Source organism: Cuculus canorus, chromosome 23, assembly GCF_017976375.1.
Source record: "Cuculus canorus isolate bCucCan1 chromosome 23, bCucCan1.pri, whole genome shotgun sequence".
NCBI lineage: Eukaryota > Metazoa > Chordata > Aves > Cuculiformes > Cuculidae > Cuculus > Cuculus canorus.
In genome coordinates this window covers 578,838-596,584 of record NC_071423.1, presented here as the reverse complement: position 1 = coordinate 596,584, position 17,747 = coordinate 578,838, and the positions used below count along the sequence as shown (strand labels likewise).

Genomic DNA, 17,747 nt, shown 5'->3' with positions numbered 1-17,747 from the left:
CGTCTGCGATATTGAGCTTTTATTGAATCATAGAACCATGGAATGGTTTGTGTTGGAAGGGACTTCAAAGCCCATCCAGTTCCACCCCCTGCCATGGGCAGGGACACCTCCCACTGGATCAGGGGCTCCAAGCCCCATCCAACCTGGCCTGGAACCCCTCCAGGGATGGGGCAGCCACCACTGCTTTGGGCAACCTGGGCAAGGGTCTCCCCCAACTCAGAGCAAAACGCTTCTTCCTCAGATCTCATCTCAATCTCCCCCTTTTCAGCTCAAAACAGTTCTCCTCATCCTCTCCCTGTCCTCCCTGATCCAGAGCCCCTCCCCAGCTTTCCTGCAGCCCCTTTCAACACTGGAAGCTGCTCTAAGGTCTCCGCATAGCCTTCTCTTCAGAGAACAACCCCAACTGTCTCAGCCTGTCCTCATACGGGAGGTGCTCCGGTCCTTGGATCATCTCCATGGCTTCCTCTGGATTTGCTCCAAGAGATCCGTGTCCTTGCTGTGCTGACGACGATCACATTTCTATTAATATTTCAAAGGCACTGTCATGGGTTCAAAATACACTGCAGAGCAGCCATGGACTATAAACAAGGCGGAAGGCCATGGGCACATTGACACACTCCCCCACATCCATCAGGCTCATTGTCACACTCACAGGGTAAAAATACCTGGACATCTCAGCCAGGGACAGTATGGGGACACCAGGCAGTCCTGCAGAGCCTCAGGGGTGCTGCTGACCAGGAGTCTGCAGAGAAATGATGTGGGGAGCAGCTCACTTGATGCCTGGTGAGGCAGGAGGCATCTCAGCATCTTCAGATGGAACAGTCACTTTGGTTTTGCACAATTAGGACCTTTTCAGTACTCACAATGGCCCTACAAGTAAGATGGGGACGGTCTTTTTAGCAAGGCCTTTTCTGACAGGACAATAACTAATAGTTTTAAGCTAAGGGAGGGGCAATCTGTGTCTAAGGAAGAAATTGTTTATCATCAGGATGGTGAGGCCCTGACCCAGGTTACCCAGAGAAGCAGTGGAGGCCCCTTTGCTGGAGATGTTCAAGGCTGGGTTGGATGGAGCTCTGAGCAACCTGCAATGGTTAAAGATGTCCCTGCTTCTGCATGGGCGTTGGACTGGATGACCTGTAAAGGTCTCCTCCAACCCAAAGCATTCTGTGATTCTATGATCCTCCCCACTGAACCATTCTCCTCCTCCAATCACATGTGGGCAAGCTGCATGTTCACACCAACGTGCAAGCTCTCCCTGCTGCCCACCTGCCCACAGAGTGGTGATGCTCCCATCTGCTCCCTCCTCCTCCAAGGGCCGAGGTCGCCATCTGCCCAGGGACAGGACACTGCGCGGCCATATGCTGTCCCTCAGTGGGGCTGTCACCTCTCCCACTGCCTCCTGCAGCCGAACTCAGCGAGGGAGGCAGAAGAAGCCGGAGTGGGGAAGGAGCCTGCAGGCATTTCACAGCAGAAACAGAATAAATCTAGTTTATAGACATAGCAAAATGCAGCTAAAGCGGGAGTTGAAATGAATGCAAAGCACTCAGAGGTCTCAAGTTATCGACACTGTAACATTTTTTCCTGACTATCTCTGTTTTCCTGAGCGGGTTTGTCTTTCTAACTTCCTCCCAGACAACTGGACCTTTGCTCTGAAGTGAAAATGAAAGCTGAGGAAAGGAAAAAAAATGACAGGAAATGAATTCTTCAGATCTCCTTGTGATGCATCAGCCCCACCTGGTAGCTCCCTCTGCCAGGGAGTGAGCGTGGCTGGGCGGGAGGTGGGGAGGAACAGAGAGGCTTTGAAAGAAACCGAAGTGAAATAAAAGGCAGAAATACCCCTGGGAAGCGAGGTTAGGCGGCTGTGGAACTCCATCGAGCATCCAGGTGAGACTAGGGTTGGCAGAGCCTCCCAGTGCTCATGGAGGTGGGAGGATGGGGGGGTTTGGTTTGTCAGGATAATGGGAGCAAGTGGGAGATGTTTGGAGGCAGCTTGAAATAATTGGGGGAAAGCAGAGAGGAGAAAGAGAGAAAAAACCCTCCTGGAAAGGGAAGGAAGAAAAGAGAGTGGAAGGAAAATGCTTTGTAGTCTTGAGCGCCACTCTCTGATGTAGAAATGATTAAAGGTAGCAGATCAAATGAGCCCTGAAGCAGCCAGCTCAGACTGCCGGGATGGATGGAGCCTCTCCAGCGGAGGGGGTGGCAGAGAGGTTTTGCTGGTGTTTCAGGAGGGCTCACTGAAATATGGTTCCCACAGTGGTTGTGGCCGTCCCCATCCCAGGAGGGGCCAGGACCACCAGCAGGACCACCATCGGCATCCTCACAAGTCATTAGCAGTCTTCAAAGCTCTGGTCTCGTGCACTGCAGCTTTCTGATGTTGGAGTGAACCCATCTCCTAAGCATCTCATTTCCAGCAAACTTAGCATCCAGGTCCCTGGGTATTAGCAAAGACCTTATGGTTTGCTACCAAGCAAAGTTGCTGATGCTTCTATTCCACATCCGTAGGCTTTAGTGAGACCTGAGGGTTGTGTTTTTCTGGATGTCTCAGTTTCCTCTACTTCAGTCTCATCACTGTCTACAGCTCCCAGAAAGGAGGTTGGAGTCAGGAGGGTCTCTTCTCCCACATAACAAGGGACAAGACAAGAGGAAATGTCCCCAAGTTGCACCAGGGCAGGTTTAGGTTGGACATCAGGAAAAAATCCCTCACTGAAAGGGTTCTCAGGCACTGCCAGAGGCTGCCCAGGGAGGTGGTGGAGTCCCCATCCCTGGGGGATTTAAAAGCCGGGCAGATGAGGTGCTCGGGGGTGGTTCAGTAGAGGACAGGTACGGTTGGACCCAGTGATGTCAAAGGTCTTTTCCAACCAAATGATTCTATGAATCTGCAATTCAAGGCAGTCTCATGAAGAGTTGGAAGATGAGTGAAGAGAGCACCGTTGGCTCCTCTAGACAGATCTCCTCTCCCTTTGCAAGGAGACATGGCAGCTTCTCAAGCCTAATTTAGCAGTCTTTAATCTGAATTATTCCAAACCATACTTGCCACTTCCTTCATGCGTTCCCGCAGGATGATGGGCTGATTTCACAGAAAGAAAAGCCTTAAGCAAATCTTGTCACACAAGAAAATTGATTTTTCAAAACTGACTTTTACAAGATTACTGGCGTTTTTTCCCCCTCATCTTTCTTCTATATCGTTCCCTTCCAGTCTCATGAGGTGGCTTCAGATCTAAGGAAATTAGAGATGCTGTGACTAAATTGAAAATGTAAAAAGGGGAGAAGGAGAGAAAAAAAAAGATGCCCAGCACTCAGCACCTCCTCTCACGCTGCCTCTGAAGGGCATGGCCTTTTATGCTTGCACTTGTGAAGTAGTAGCAATGTCTCCTTTGCTTTTCCCACTGCCACAACCTCCATGCGATGTCAAGAGAGAGTCAGTTTAAGGGTTAGGCCAGCATCTCACAGGGAACATCCCCTGATGGGCGTTCCTTGGTGTTCCTAAGTTGGATCACAGGGTTTTTTTTCTTTCTCAGAGGCAGCTCAATGTGTTTTTTTTAAAAAGAGAAGAGAGGAAGGGTTGCCTTGAAGTCATTTCAGGCGGCTTAAAATATGCTAAGCTTTTCTGTTTCTGCAATATAAATAATGAACACTCTCACAGCTTCTGAGTGGGGAAAGAAGTTGATTTAAGAGGCCTTCATCTCTGTTTGAGGTTTGTCTGCTTTCATGCCAGAGCATGGGGAGCAGGCATGGGGACAAGCAAGGTGTGAACGACGAGGCAGGGAGTGCAAGTAGGACCCGGGACGCGGACGGCGCTGCATCTACAGCAGCCCTGCAGGTGCCTTGCTAAAGGATTTCACTTCTTGATTCCCTCTTTGCTCCTTTATTGCAGTTTTCAGGGCCTAGAGGGGGTTTGAAATGTAAAACAAAGTTGTTCTGCTGCTCTCCCTGTTGCTGTCTCTGCTCTGGTAACCCAGTGGTGATTTGGTGATTGCAATCAGCATCAGTTGTTCATTTGGCCAATTCCTCAAGCAGCACCCTTGGAAATGCTGTCTCCACTTCCATTTCCTAAAAGGAACCTACAGGAAAGCTGGGGAGGAGTGCTTTATCAAGGAGGACAGGAACAGGATGAGGGGGAATGGTTTTCAGCAGAAGGAGAGGAGATTGAGATGAGATCTTAGGAAGAAATGTTTTGCTGTGAGGGTGGGGAGGCCCTGGCCCAGGTTGCCCAGAGCAGTGGTGGCTGCCCCATCCCTGGAGGGGTTCAAGGCCAGGTTGGATGGGGCTTGGAGCCCCTGATCCAGTGGGAGGTGTCCCTGCCCATGGATGGGCTTTGAGGTCCCTTCCAACCCAAACCATTCCATGATTTTATGATTCTAAAAGAGCTGTCAGGATGGCTACTTAATGTAGGCCAATATGCATGGCATGAGTATGAGAAAACCCAGTGGATACTGGCATTCCAAAATAAACCCTTTGGGTGCCACTCACTCCCCAGGAACAGGTGTCCCAGTAATTTCCCCAGTTTGGACACTGCCATCCTGCCATATATTGGCTGTTGACTTGTGGATCTGCAGCTGAGCTTGGGCAAATGTCACACAGGTTTGCTCAGCTGGAAAATCAGGCTGGATTCTCTGGGAAAGAGCAAATCTGGGGGAAAGCAAGGGAAAAGATGGCACGGCAAACACATATCTCTGGGCGGTTCTGGCAGGAGAGCCTTTTCTCTACAAACCTGGATGGCTTTCATAGCTGTGGTGAGAATGTGCTACGCATCCTGAGTCCTTTCCACCTGTCATAAAGCTGTCTCAGCGTGCTTGTTTCATGTAGACAGCACCTCACATTGCAAAACCCATCCCAGAAAGACCCAAAAGGGATTCTGGTCTCGTGCAGCGTCATAGAGTCATAGCATGGTTTGGGTTGGAAGCAACCTTAAAAACCATCCAGTTCCACCCTCTGCCATGGTCAGGGACACCTCCCACTGCACCAGGGGCTCCAAGCCCCATCCATCCTGCCCTTGAACGTCTCTAGGGATGGGGCAGCCACCGCTGCTCTGGGCACCCTGGTTGAGGGCCTCCCCACTCGTTCCCCGTTGTCCTCTCCCTGCACTACCTGAGCCCCTCCTCAGCTTTCCTGGAGCCCCTTCCAGTAGGAAGCAGCTCTAGGGTCATCAGATCATGGAGCAACTCTTGTTAACTTCAGGTCTTGACATTCTCCCTGGGTTCCTGTTCCTATGCAAACCTCCAGGAACATATCAGCAAATATTAAAGCAAAGGAAGAACGCAAGCTATTGACTCTGGATTAGAAGGCCGGTTGTCTGTACAGCATCTAGTAATGCTTATTGCTCAGCTTTGCTATTGAAGTGTGTAATTAAGGACTTAATGGTTTTTACTTTTGGTGACTTTATTTTTTTTTAAAATGCTATTTCTTGCTGGTTTGTACAGAAGTCGATAGATAATTACAAAGCTCTTATGGGTCAGTCCATCACACCAGTTTGCCATTTTGCTTGATTATTTTCTCATGACATGGCTGAGAAAAGCAGTGTTATTACCATGATGGTCTAAGGGGGTTCAGGGGGGCTTGGTGAAGAATAGTGACTAGAGGATATGTTTGTGGTTGGGGGGATGGATAGAATCACAGAATGGTTTTGGTTGGAAGGGACCTTAAAGCCCATCCAGTTCCACTCCCTGCCATGGGCAGGGACACCTCCCACTGGATCAGGGGCTCCAAGCCCCATCCAACCTGGCCTTGAACACCTCCAGGGATCAATGGATGAATTTCATATTGAAAAGATGAGCAGATCTTTCAGTGACATAGCTTTCCTCTTCTTCTCCACCCATACATTGCCTACATGTTTGCGTCAGCTCAATGGGAATGCATTTCTAGATGTCTCATTTATTATTCCTCCTTGTGAACTGTCAGATGCTCAAGTTTCTCGCAGTTCAACCAGTGGGAGCCCATATTGGATTACACAGAAATTGCTGCTGCCCTTGGCATCTTCTGCAAGAAGATTCCTATATAGTTAGGACTCAACCCAGCTCCACCTGGGATGCTTGCCTCCAAGCACAGTTGGTTCTGTTGATAATCCTACCTTGGGTCATTTGATCTCGACACAGTTCAGCCCTGAACAATTAACTGTTCTGGAAAGACCAGCCAAGGAACTTGCCAGAGGAGTTGTGCCTCATACCATCCTGAAGATGTGCCAATATTCAGACAGATAGAGCTTAAAAAGCAAGCCTGAACCATGGGATGGCAACTGCAGAAAAGGCTTTAGGGGGACTCCGTGAGTGTGCTTAGAGCTGGGGCTGGAATTTCAGAGGGAGCTGGCTCAGGCTGGTGGGCACCATGTCCAAAGCAAGGAACATGGCTTGGGTGTTTGGCACATCCAAGGCCGGTCACCCTCTTTGAAGAGTTAATACAAACCTTTCCTGAGGTCTGTCTCCTATCTCCATGCCAGAGAGAGGTCAACCTGATGCGTGCTGAAGCCCTCTCGCACTACATAGATCAAACTACAAAGCCCTTGAAAACATCCAAAAATCAACCACAGAGGAGCTTTAGGAGTCAGCCAAGAAAGAGAAAACCCTTTGAAAAGCCTCAGCCACCCGATAGCTCTCTGGCCGTGCATGAATCCTGTCCGCAGGAGGACGGCAGCCGTTCCTGCCTGCATGCCCATCATCTCTGCCCTGAAGCATGCACATTAGCTCCAGTGATCCAAACCACGCGGTCCCAGCCCAGTGTTGGCCCGAGATGCCCCGAGCAGCAGATTTCTTAACGCTGATAAGGGCTGGGGGTTTCTGTCTCCATTTACCACTATTTTTTTCTCTGTAAATCCCAAAGGGATTGCATAGCAAAGTGTAAAGTTACAAAGGCTGTAAGCTCAGGTGATGATTTGGAGATGAAAAATAAGAGCTGGAGTAGAGGGAAAGGCAAGTATGAACAGCTTCGCAGCACAAATTCACTTTGCACTAAGCAGGAGGATAAACACGGAGCATTAGCGCTTCGACATGCCAACATCCACAAATCTGGCTAAAGGATTTCTGCTATGGGGGTGGAGCGGGGTAGGAAGACCCCAGGAAGGACTAATCCCGTTAAACGACTTGAGGAGAAACAAACCACGTGATGAAATTGGATTACCCGATCCGCACAAGAAATAATAGTGAAGCTATTAGTCATGTCTATTGTGTGGTGGGATAAGTCAAGATGATGGAGGCAGGAGAAATGAAATGCAGCATCACTGCTGAAGGGGTAAAATTCCCCCGGGGGAGGTGACACCTCCAAGCTCATCCAGGACTAAAGGGTGACTCACATGCCCAGTCTTTCCCCAGGATAAGCAGTTTTGGCAGCTGGCTGTCACGGCCTGTTTCTTCAGACCCATCTGAATAGGTTTAAACTTTCTCTGTGCCTAAAGAATCAGGAAATTAATGTTAGTAAAATAACTTGGGGGTGGAGGGTGGAATGGATATGATTTTCATATGATTCCATGGCTCTGAGGCCAGGGATTTGAACTGCATCAAAAGAAGCATGACCGGCAGGGAGAGGGAGGGGAATCTGCCTCTCTGCTTCGCTCTTCTAAGACCCCACGTGGAGCCCTGTGTCCAGTTCTGGAGTCCCCACCATAAGAATGACACGGATCTGTTGGAATGAAGGAGGCCTCCAGAGGAGGCCATGAAGATGGTCTGAGGGCTGGAGCACCTCTGCTTTGAGGACAGGCTGAGACAGTTGGGTTTGTTCAACCTGGAAAAGAGAAGGCTGTGGGGAGACTTCAGAGCAGCTTCCAGTGCTGAAAGGGGCTCCAGGAAAGCTGGGAAGGGGCTTTTTCCAAGGGCCTGGAGTGATAGGATGGGGAGGGAATGGCTTTAAACGGGAAGGGGGGAGATTTAGCTTGGACATTAGTAAGGAATTCTTCATGCTGAGAGTGGGAAGGCCCTGGCCCAGGTTGCCCAGAGCAGTGGTGGCTGCCCCATCCCGGGAGGGGTTCCAGGCCAGGTTGGATGGGGCTTGGAGCTCCTGATCCAGTGGGAGGTGTCCCTGCCCATGGCAGGGGGTGGAAATGGATGGTCTTTGAGGTCCCTTCCAACCCAAGCCGTTCCATGATTCTGTGACTTCAGGAGAGGAATTATTGCAAAGGAGGGTGGACTGTGAAAGGTGAGGGGAAGAAAAGCATCCACCACAGCAGGAGAAGTGGTGAAAGTGGGATTAATGCGGACAGGATTGATGCATAGCCCACTAGGGAGACGGTGGAGGAGCGGGATTTTAAACAAAGGGGATTAAAAGATCTAAAGAATTTGCATTTTGGTTAAATCTGTCAAGAAAAAAGCCCAATTTGCAGAAGGAAGCACCCCGCCCATGAAGTTCTGTGCTTTCCTTTTGAAAACAGGAATAGCTTTTCAATGAAGGCAGTTTCCTTACAGAGGGGATGAGCATCCCCACCAGCCCCTTGTGCCAGCAAGGGAGCCGGGGGCAGGGTGGGGTTTTTTTCAGCCAACACCTCCCTGCCCCAAAAAACAGAGTCCATAATCCTGTGGGGTCTGCCCATAGCACTGTGAATATCAGTGACTAGGACACATGGTGCGTGGACTCATGGGATTAACGCACTACAGGCAGGTGTTGTGTAAACATCACGAAGTACAGCAAGGTCAAGTGAAAAGTCCTGCCCCTGGGTCAGGACAACCCCAAGCACAATATAGGCTGGGTGGAGAATGGATTTGGAGCAGCCCTGAGGAGATGGACCTGGGGTGCTGGGGCATGAGAAGCTCAGCATGAGCCAACAGTGTGTGCTTGCAGCCCAGAAACCACCCAGGTCCTGGGCTGCATCCAAAGCAGTGGGACCAGCAGGGCCAGGGAGGAGATTTTGCCCCTCTGTTCTGCTCCATGAGACCTCACCTGGAGACCTGTGTCCGGTTCTGGAGTCCTCAGCACAGGAAGGACATGGAGCTGTTGGAATGGGTCCAGAGGAGGCCATAGAGGTGATCCGAGGGCTGGAGCACCTCCCATACAGCACAGGTTGAGAGAGTTGGGGTTGTTCAGCTTGGAGAAGAGAAGACTGTGGGGAGACCTTAAAGCAGCTTCCCGTCTGGAAAGCGGCTCCAGGAAAGCTGGGGAGGGGCTCTTGGTCAGGGAGGGCAGGGAGAGGATGAGGGGGAACAGTTTTCAGCTGAAAGAGGGGAGATTAAGATGAGATCTTAGGAAGAAATGTTTTCCTGTGAGAGTGGGGAGCCCTGGCCCAGATTGCCCAGAGGAGTCATCTTTGCCCCATCCCTGGAGGGGTTCAAAGCCAAGTTGGATGGGGCTTGGAGCAACCAGAGCAACAGTGGGAGGTGTCCCTGCTCATGGCACGGGGTGGAACTGGATGGGCTTTGAGGTCTATTCCAACTCAAACCATTCTATGATTTTATGATTATATGTGACCATCGCCTGGCTAAGCCACTCGGGGAGTCCATGGCCTATCTTGCATCTCTGGTGTGCACAGAAGTCCACGCAGTGCACTCGCAACTGGATCTTCTGCAGCTTCAGCTGCAAACCCTGGTCGTGTTTGGTCCCGGGGCTGTGGTGCGTAGCGTTATGCCATTGATTATCTGCACAGCTCATCAGCCAGCTTTAACTATTTACAACGGTTGATCAGTCAAGTCATTGACAAGTTAACAGCTTTGTTTACTTCTTCCTCTCCATTTCTGTGGCCAATTTGTTTTGAGCACTGTGCTAAGCAAAAGGCTATTTTGATTATTTTCTCACCAGAATGAGCTACAGCTTGTACAGGCTGTGCTGGTGACACAGCTTTAATTGTGCCATCTGGGAGAGAGAAACCTTCTCACCTTGGTTCTGAGACAAGACATGGATCTGTTGGAGCGAGTCCAGAGGAGGCCATGGAGATGATCTGAGGGCTGGAGCACCTCCCATATGAGGACAGGCTCAGAGAGTTGGGGTTGTTCAGCCTGGAGAAGAGAAGGCTGTGGGGAGACCTTAGAGCAGCTTCCAGTCTGGAAAGGGGCTCCAGAAAAGCTGAGGAGGGGCTTTTGATCAGGTAGGGCAGGGATGGGATGAGAAGGAACAGTTTTCAGCTGAAAGAGGGGAGATTGAGATGAGATCTTAGGCAGAAATGTTTTCCTTTGAGGGTGGGGAGGCCCTGGCCCAGGTTGCCCAGAGCAGTGGTGGCTGCCCCATCCCTGGAGGGGTTCAAGGCCAGGTTGGATGGGGCTTGGAGCCTCTGATCCAGTGGGAGGTGTCCTTGCCCATGGCAGGGGGTGAGACTGGACGGGCTTTGAGGTCTCTTCCAACCCAGACCATTCCATGATTGCTGCAGGCTCCCATGCCATGGGCAGCATAGACCTGGCCCTGGGCTGTCCCTGCCTGTCTCTGCTCCAATACTCTGATGTTCTCCAGACCTGAATTCCAGATGCACATGTTTAGACATATTTTGAGGAGCTGTAAAGTAGCCCCTCAGTGATTTTTCCCACCCTTGGGATGTGCAGACAGTGAGGAGGAGATGCAAAACCCATGCATCGAAGACTGGCACCTCCCTTAAAGACTACAATTTGATGAGCAATCAGGCTCATTGCTGGCCTCCCAGCTTGGCAGGAGGGGGAATGCCGAAGGTGAAATTAGATAGAAAATCAAGCCAGAGGTCTGTTCAGTGCATCAAGGTGTTATTATTATCATCAAAACCCTAGAGTGTTTAAAAACAATCAAACTGCAGTAGCAGCAACTGGTGCATCGCAGCAAGTGCAATCAGAGTCCAAACATGTCCTTGTCTGGGATTCAAGCCTGAACTCTTGAAATCTGGGAAAAAGGTTGCAATCATTCTTGCTGTTTATTTGTTTCTGAAGAAAGGCAACATGGAAAAAAAAAATACGCAGGGGGACATCAGCAAAGTTGGCATCTCTGTTCCGAGGTGCGACATCTCTGACGTTACCTTTCCCTTCACGCCAGAGCCAAGATGCCCATGTCAAGTGTTGGGGATGGAGAGGTTTGGGAAGAGACTGTTACTTCAGCAGCCACGTGTGGATGGAGGTTTATCAGGATGGAGGCTAGGAAGCATTTCCTGGAGCATCCCATCTCCAAGGTGGTGGGTAACCACTGGTGGCCTCTCCCAGCTACATGGGTACAACCTCAGCCAACGTGCTTGAGGACCAGCTGGCCAGCAGTAAGGATGGTGGGGCTCTGCTCTCCTGAAGTTAATTAAAGCCCAAGCTGGAAAGTGCAGCCTTGTAATTTAGATGGCGAAGATATTGCCTTATCGCCTGCGCTGGCTGATAAATGAACCGGCTTCATAGAGGGAAGACGGCGGATGTGTGGTTGGGCAACCGCACAGGGCCCACACGTCTTCATTAGGGAGGGAGCAGGCAGGAGAAGAGGAATAACCCCATCGGTCACCATTATGGAAATTTACTGTTAATAAAGAAATAATTTGCGCGATGCATCACACCGGAGCTGTGCAGGGAGGTAGCGTGACACTGTTCGGGCTGTGTTGCTCATTCAATCATTGTTCACAAGGCTGTCACTCACAGGAGATGCTCTGCAAGGACTAGCTGTGAGCTGGTTTTGCCCAACACGGACCTCCACCACCCACGAAACACCTTCCTTCTCCATCAGCTCCTCCCCACGGAGGATGCCAAGGTTACAGGGGCAGTGAACGGATGTGGGGTGGTGCTCAGAGGGTTGTGGGGTGGTGCTCAGAAGGATGTGGGGTAGTGCTCAGAGCAATGTTGGGTGGTGCGCACGCATTCCACTGGCAGCCGTCGTGTGGGACAGCTCTGGTCTCGGGACGAGAGGGGACAACCACATTATAGCACTAGGAATTGAAGGTACTGCTGGCAATAAAGCAACAAAACCCATTCTCCAAGCAATTTGTAGCAATTAATAGTCCTTCCTAGGAATGAAATGTTAATTAATTCACTCCATGAGCCATGCATTTATTTAAGGTATTTGTGGGTGTTCTTGGTACTTTTATTAAGCAATTAAAACGCGTCCAAGAAAATATTTATCTATTTTAAGTCATTCTTAGTAAACACAATTTATATGGCAAGCAACTGCTTTATTTTGCATTGTTAATTAAAAATTACGATACACTCCACTTCCCCGGGTTATTCGCCATCAGAGCAACCGATCTGCCGGCAGATCTTGTTCAAGGAGCGCGAGTGCTGCTGGCAGCTGCAAAAAAACCTCTCCCTGGGAGCCTGCAGTGTGGATTTAAGTAGTGCTTGGTGGGGATATCCTAGAGTTCAGAGAGCCCCAGCATCCCCGTGCTGCGCGGTGGGTGGTGGTGATGCCCTCCAGTTGATCCTGCATTGCCAGGAGATGCTGGAGACAGCTGTGGCTTGATGAGGAGCTCTATGAAGAAGAGTATTTACAAGTCCTACAGCCTTCCCAGGGTTGTAAAGTAAAAAGTCTCTTCAAACACACAGTTTGTTGAAGAACTACAAGTCCTTGTACTGCAGACAGAGGAAATTATTTGTTAAGGTGAGCTTGGGCTTGCTTGCGATGCTCCTCTATGTACAGTGCTCTACAGGGCATGTCATGCTCTTGTGAGCGCGGTCAGCTCTTCATGGGCTCTATGAGCCTGGAGGCCAACCAGAAATGCAGTCTCCGGTGATAACTGGTGGAGTTGCTGGGTAAAAACCCCTTGTGCAGGAGACCTGGCTGAGCATCTTCCTCTGAGACCCTGGGAGGATGCACAGGTACTTCATGGAGTCATGGAATGGTTTGGGTTGGAAGGGACCTCAAAGCCCATTCTGTCCCACCCCCTGCCATGGACAGGGACACCTCCCACTGGATCAGGGGCTCCAAGCCCCATCCAACTGGCCTTGAAACCCTCCAGGGATGGGGCAGCCACCACTGCTCTGGGCAACCTGGGCCAGGGCCTCCCCACCCTCACAGGAGAAAATTTCTTCCTAAGATCTCATCTCAATCTCCTCTCCTTCAGCTGAAAACCATTCCCCCTCATCCTGTTCCTGCCCTCCCTGATCAAGAGCCCCTCCCCAGCTTTCCTGTAGGCATCCTGGCTTTGAAAGGTTTCCTTTGAAGGCCAGAGAAGATCACTGCAGAAACTCTGACGTATGAAAACCAAAACACAGCCACGGCAGCGCTTGAAAGCGAACACATCCCAGACTGTCCTTTCTTATTTTCTTGCGGGCGTTCTTAGTTTGGAAGCGATCGATGCAGTCAGAAAAATACTATTTCCCTGGAGAATGTCCCTTAGAAAATTCCCCCCTCCCTCTGATCTTTAAGTGTTGAAAGGACCCAGTGCACTTGTGGGGGTTTTATTCTTTAATCACTGTTTTTTCATTGCTGTCTGCTATAATCCCTTGGAAGCGTGGATCGAAATATGTGTTTCCTGGTTAAATTTGTTTTCCTCCATCACCCAGGCCGATTTAATTTCCAGGAGATGCTGAACTGGGAGGCACTGGACGCTCCCTATGGTGAGGGCAGAGAAAAACAAATGCAGATTAGAAATACAGGGAAGGAAATAACAGAGTGAAACTGAGCCCCCAGAAATAACCATGTGGAGAAATGGACTGAGGGGGCACTTGGGGAAGAGAAGGGAAGACAAGAAAACATGCAAAGCCCAAGGGGTTGAGGGAGAGCAGCAGACAGGATGCTGGGACGCTGTTGGCTGTATGACGTGGTGTAATGGGGAGAAGCGGTGAATTTAGACCTACATCCTCAAAAGATGCCTGTGAGTGTTGAAGAGCAGGCAATGAAGGCATCTCACAGTGTTGCTGCCCCTGTCACGATATGGGGACCACCTGAGAAATGCAGGAAGACTGGAATAAGGGACCGAGGCCAAAGGCAGCCAACCATCATCTACAGAGGAGTCATAAGCCATTTTCTCAGCTCCGCCACCCAAGACTGCTGAGATGCTGTGGCTGGAGAGGAGACACCATCCATCATGAGGGTGGGGAGGCCCTGGCCCAGGGTGCCCAGAGCAGTGGTGGCTGCCCCATCCCTGGAGGGGTTCAAGGCCAGGTTGGATGGGGCTTGGAGCCCCTGATCCAGTGGGAGGTGTCCCTGCCCATGACAGGGGGTAGGACTGGATGGACTTTAAGGTCCCTTCCAACCCCTACCATTCCATGATTCTATGATAGGTCCCATGGTGTCCCCTCTGCCACATCAACATATCAAGCCCAAGAAAATAATGGGAAGAGGTTCTTTGGGCAGGATCTCCAAGGGCAGACCCTCATTGCTCTCCTGACGCTGTACTCCCCCTGCACAGAGCTGTCCTTACAGCCCCTGCAAAATGGTTTGGCTTGGGAAGAAAACCAGCAGCAAGAGATGACAGAAGAATTAGTAGATAAGTCATACGAGGAGAGACAAAAGGATGTAAATTTATATAGTCTGGAAAAGACCCTGGGCAACAGGTTTGCAACCTATAAATACCTTCAAGGTAACAATATAAATGAAAAAAGTGCCTGCTCTCAGGGGTGGTAGGATGAGGAGCGCTGGCTGGGAGCCAGGCTCCATGTAATGAAGCTGGTGAGATGTTAGGAAGGAATCGTGAAGAGCTGAAGCAGTGGAGGTGGTGGATGGGGCTAGCGAAGCATCCTCTGCATCATCTTGGCTGTTTGATTCAGATTCTGTTTATTAATAATTATAAGTAATAGATGAGTAAGACACATTTTGGGCTTGTTAAAAACATAGCACCTTGTCTTCTGGCTGTCCACAAGCACATCCCGGGAAGCTTTACAAGAGGGTGGTCAGCTGTCGTTATTAAAAGCCAATTTGACATTATGAAAGATCCGTACTGCTTGTTCAGCCACATTGATTTAGCAGCATTAAGCCTGCAAAAACTGGAGTAAGACTCTTGATCTCTGCTGAAGCACGAAAAATTGCTCTTTGTGACACATCTCCCTGCTCAGGAAATACAGTTTTGAGCACTTACATAAAGCTCTGTGCCACGGCTGTTGGTGTTTTCCCAAGCCACTACAACGTCAACCAACTCTTGGAAACCTTACCCTCTGTTTTGCTCTCTTTTGCAACGTCCAGGAGGATCTCACCTGAAGTCTGCTCAGTTCCAACCCACCTCCAGCCACTTCTCCATCTGGTTTCCAAGCCCTGGTGCCCTCCATGTCTCTGCTGGGAGAAGGAGAAGCAGGCAGGCTGTGAGGACAAAGAATCATAGAATGGTTTGGGTTGGAAGAGAACTCAAAGCCCAAGGCAGGGTTGGGTGGGGACTGGAGAAACCAGATCCAGTGGGAGGTGTCCCTGCCCATGGCAGGGGGTGGAACTGGATGGACTTTGAGGTCCCTTCCAACCCAAACCATTCCATGACAAAGCGGATCCCATCACCATGATGCTGAGATCAGCCTGGCTGGCCGATGTCTCGCAAGCCCCTTGGCTTGGGTTGCAGTTCTCTCTGGGAGGAGAAAGGCATCCCCAAAGCATTATTGACCATTCAAACCTTTGGAGCAGCACATGGAAATGTCATTTTTGCTGTTTTTTCCATACCAGGAGCCTCTCTCATTAATACATAAAGTGCAGCCCTAGAAATAAAAACGGCATCTCCTGATTAATTATTGAAAGGAGAGTCCGGAGAGGGAGGGAGGGTAGGGAAGCTGAAATGGCCAGTCAGCATCTGTTAGAGGTGCAAAGATAAATGAAATGAGAGAGCAGATAAGTGCATACAAATCAGCTCACATCTGTACCACTAATACATCTCTTTCAAAACGCTGGTGTCATCAGATGGTAGGTGAAGCCTTGCAGGTCAGCTGTCCTGATTCAATTAGGTTCACGTTAGCGGGCGCTGGGGGAATTTGCTCTAGCAGCACTGTCAGAGCATTTTCCAGCATGCTGCCAACTGGCATTTCACTTCATTCCAGCCCCGGAGGGGACTTCATTCACTTCCGGAGGGGAAGCTATCTGTTCCTACCTTGGTAGGCATGGTGGGTGCCTAGATGGGTGCCACCTTGACTCTATGAGTGAGCAGCAGCCCTGGTTGCCTTTGGTTGCCCGTGGGGCAATGCGAGTCTTGTGTTAAAGCAAAGGGGACCATGCATGCCCCCAGAGCAGAGCGGTGGGAATGAGCAGAGGGGAGTTGCAGAGAGCAGTAAAGGCAGGAGACCAATGGGAGGACCATGTGCAGATGCAGTTCACCTTGAAGTGGACAGCTTCTCCAAAGCCTTCCCACCAACCCCACGTGTGAATCAGCATCCATGGCTCATCCCTCCAGAGCCTGATGGCCAAGTCCAGTTCCCAATGCCTTCATCTCTTCCCAACCCAAACATCCCAGCCCAACCAGCACAATCAGAAGAGGGCAGCCTCAAGACAACAGAGGCAGGGATTCCTCAGGGAAATTCTCTTCCCTTTAATATACCTGTCAGTTGTTTGGGGAAGATGATTCCTTTTTTTCTCCCCAGCCTGCTGCCTGTGCTTTCTTTCCCTTCCCCCAAAGAGCGGCTGGAGTTTCACACGCCTGACAGCATCTCCTGTCTTTCCCACCCTTTCCAGAGTGGCAGGTTGCCAGATGGTGCCCCATTAGGTCACATTTGCTCATTGTTTGGCAAACAGCGGCTTAATTCAAGTGCTGAGTTGACAGCTTGTTCTCCAAGACAATTTGCAAGTTGCAGTGTTGCAAATGCCAGCTTGGCTTTTCAGGGTAATGTTATTTCAGCTGCCTTAAAGGGATAAAGTTCTCTTTGACTGGGAAAAATAAGAAAAGGCAGAAAGTGGAGGGAAGCTGAAAAGGTTTTGGGTGGTTTTGATGTGGAAGGACCAGCAGTGTTGATTGGCAAGGGACTGCTGTGTCCTGGTTCCATGGTTCCCCACCAGTGGAGACTCTCCAGGTCCCATCCCTCCTATCATTGAGATCTTCCACCCACGCCCTAAGGAATGAAGAGAAACAGACTCACAGGGAAATAACAATTTTGGTTAATTTTGGCAAGTTTTCAGCAGGGATATCCTTACACGCCACTTTGATATCTCCTCTCTCAAGCCCATGGTAGAATCCTAGAATGGTTTGAGTTGGAAGGGACCCCAAAGACAATCTAATTCCAACCCCCCTGCTGTGGGCAGGGACACCTCCCACTGGATCTGGTTGCTCCAAGCCCCATCCAACCTGCCCTTGAACATCTCCAGGGATAGGGCATAATCCCTAAATCCCTGGAGAAGTGGGCAATGCTAAGGACAAGTGCACGTCCCTCTTAGAGTCCAGAGCACCAGGAGACACCATCGGGTGTGGGGTCGGTTCACATTCACCATCAGTTCATGATTTCTGTACTTGCTTGAATATCGTCTCTTGATGTCATTTCTGTACCTGTTTGAAATAAAGCAGGTGTCCACAGCCTTGCACAGCCCAAGCACACATCTCAGTCTTCCTGAGCGCTTTGCTTTCTGCTCCAAGCAGAGGGATGTCCCCATGAAGGAGATTGTCCTCCGCCACCCTATGACATCTTCAGCCACCCTGTGGTGTGCTGCCCCCCCCACCCCCGCACTACGAGCTGGGCACTGGGCGAGCGAGTCTCTGCAGTCACACACACGTAAATGGCAAGCAACACAAACCAGCGTGGTGACGATGCTCTTTCTTCTTCACCAGGTGGGCAAAAAAAGGCCAGGTTATAAAAGAAGCATCCGGCGACTTCTACGAAACTATCGTGGACCACACCTTCTTCTTCGAGCCTGTCTCCTGCGAGGTCACCAACGCGCTGGGCAGCACAAACATCAGCAGGACTGTGGACGTCTACTGTAAGTTATCCTTCAGCTTGAGATTGGCTGAGCAGGGCCAGCAGAGCTGCTGAAAATGAATGGGAAGGGGACACAGCTCAATCTGATTTGCCCAGGGC

General features: G+C 50.4%; 1 protein-coding gene across 3 annotated transcripts in view; it reads left to right on the top strand.

Annotated features, from left to right (window-relative positions):
* KIRREL3 (kirre like nephrin family adhesion molecule 3) overlaps positions 1–17,747 on the top strand; it is a 430,776-nt gene that overhangs the window by 381,381 nt on the left and 31,648 nt on the right. For all 3 annotated transcript variants that reach the window (XM_054086908.1, XM_054086909.1, XM_054086910.1), the window contains one exon: positions 17,501–17,649. In XM_054086908.1, the coding sequence (XP_053942883.1) occupies positions 17,501–17,649 (149 nt within the window). The remainder of the gene's footprint in view (positions 1–17,500; positions 17,650–17,747) is intronic.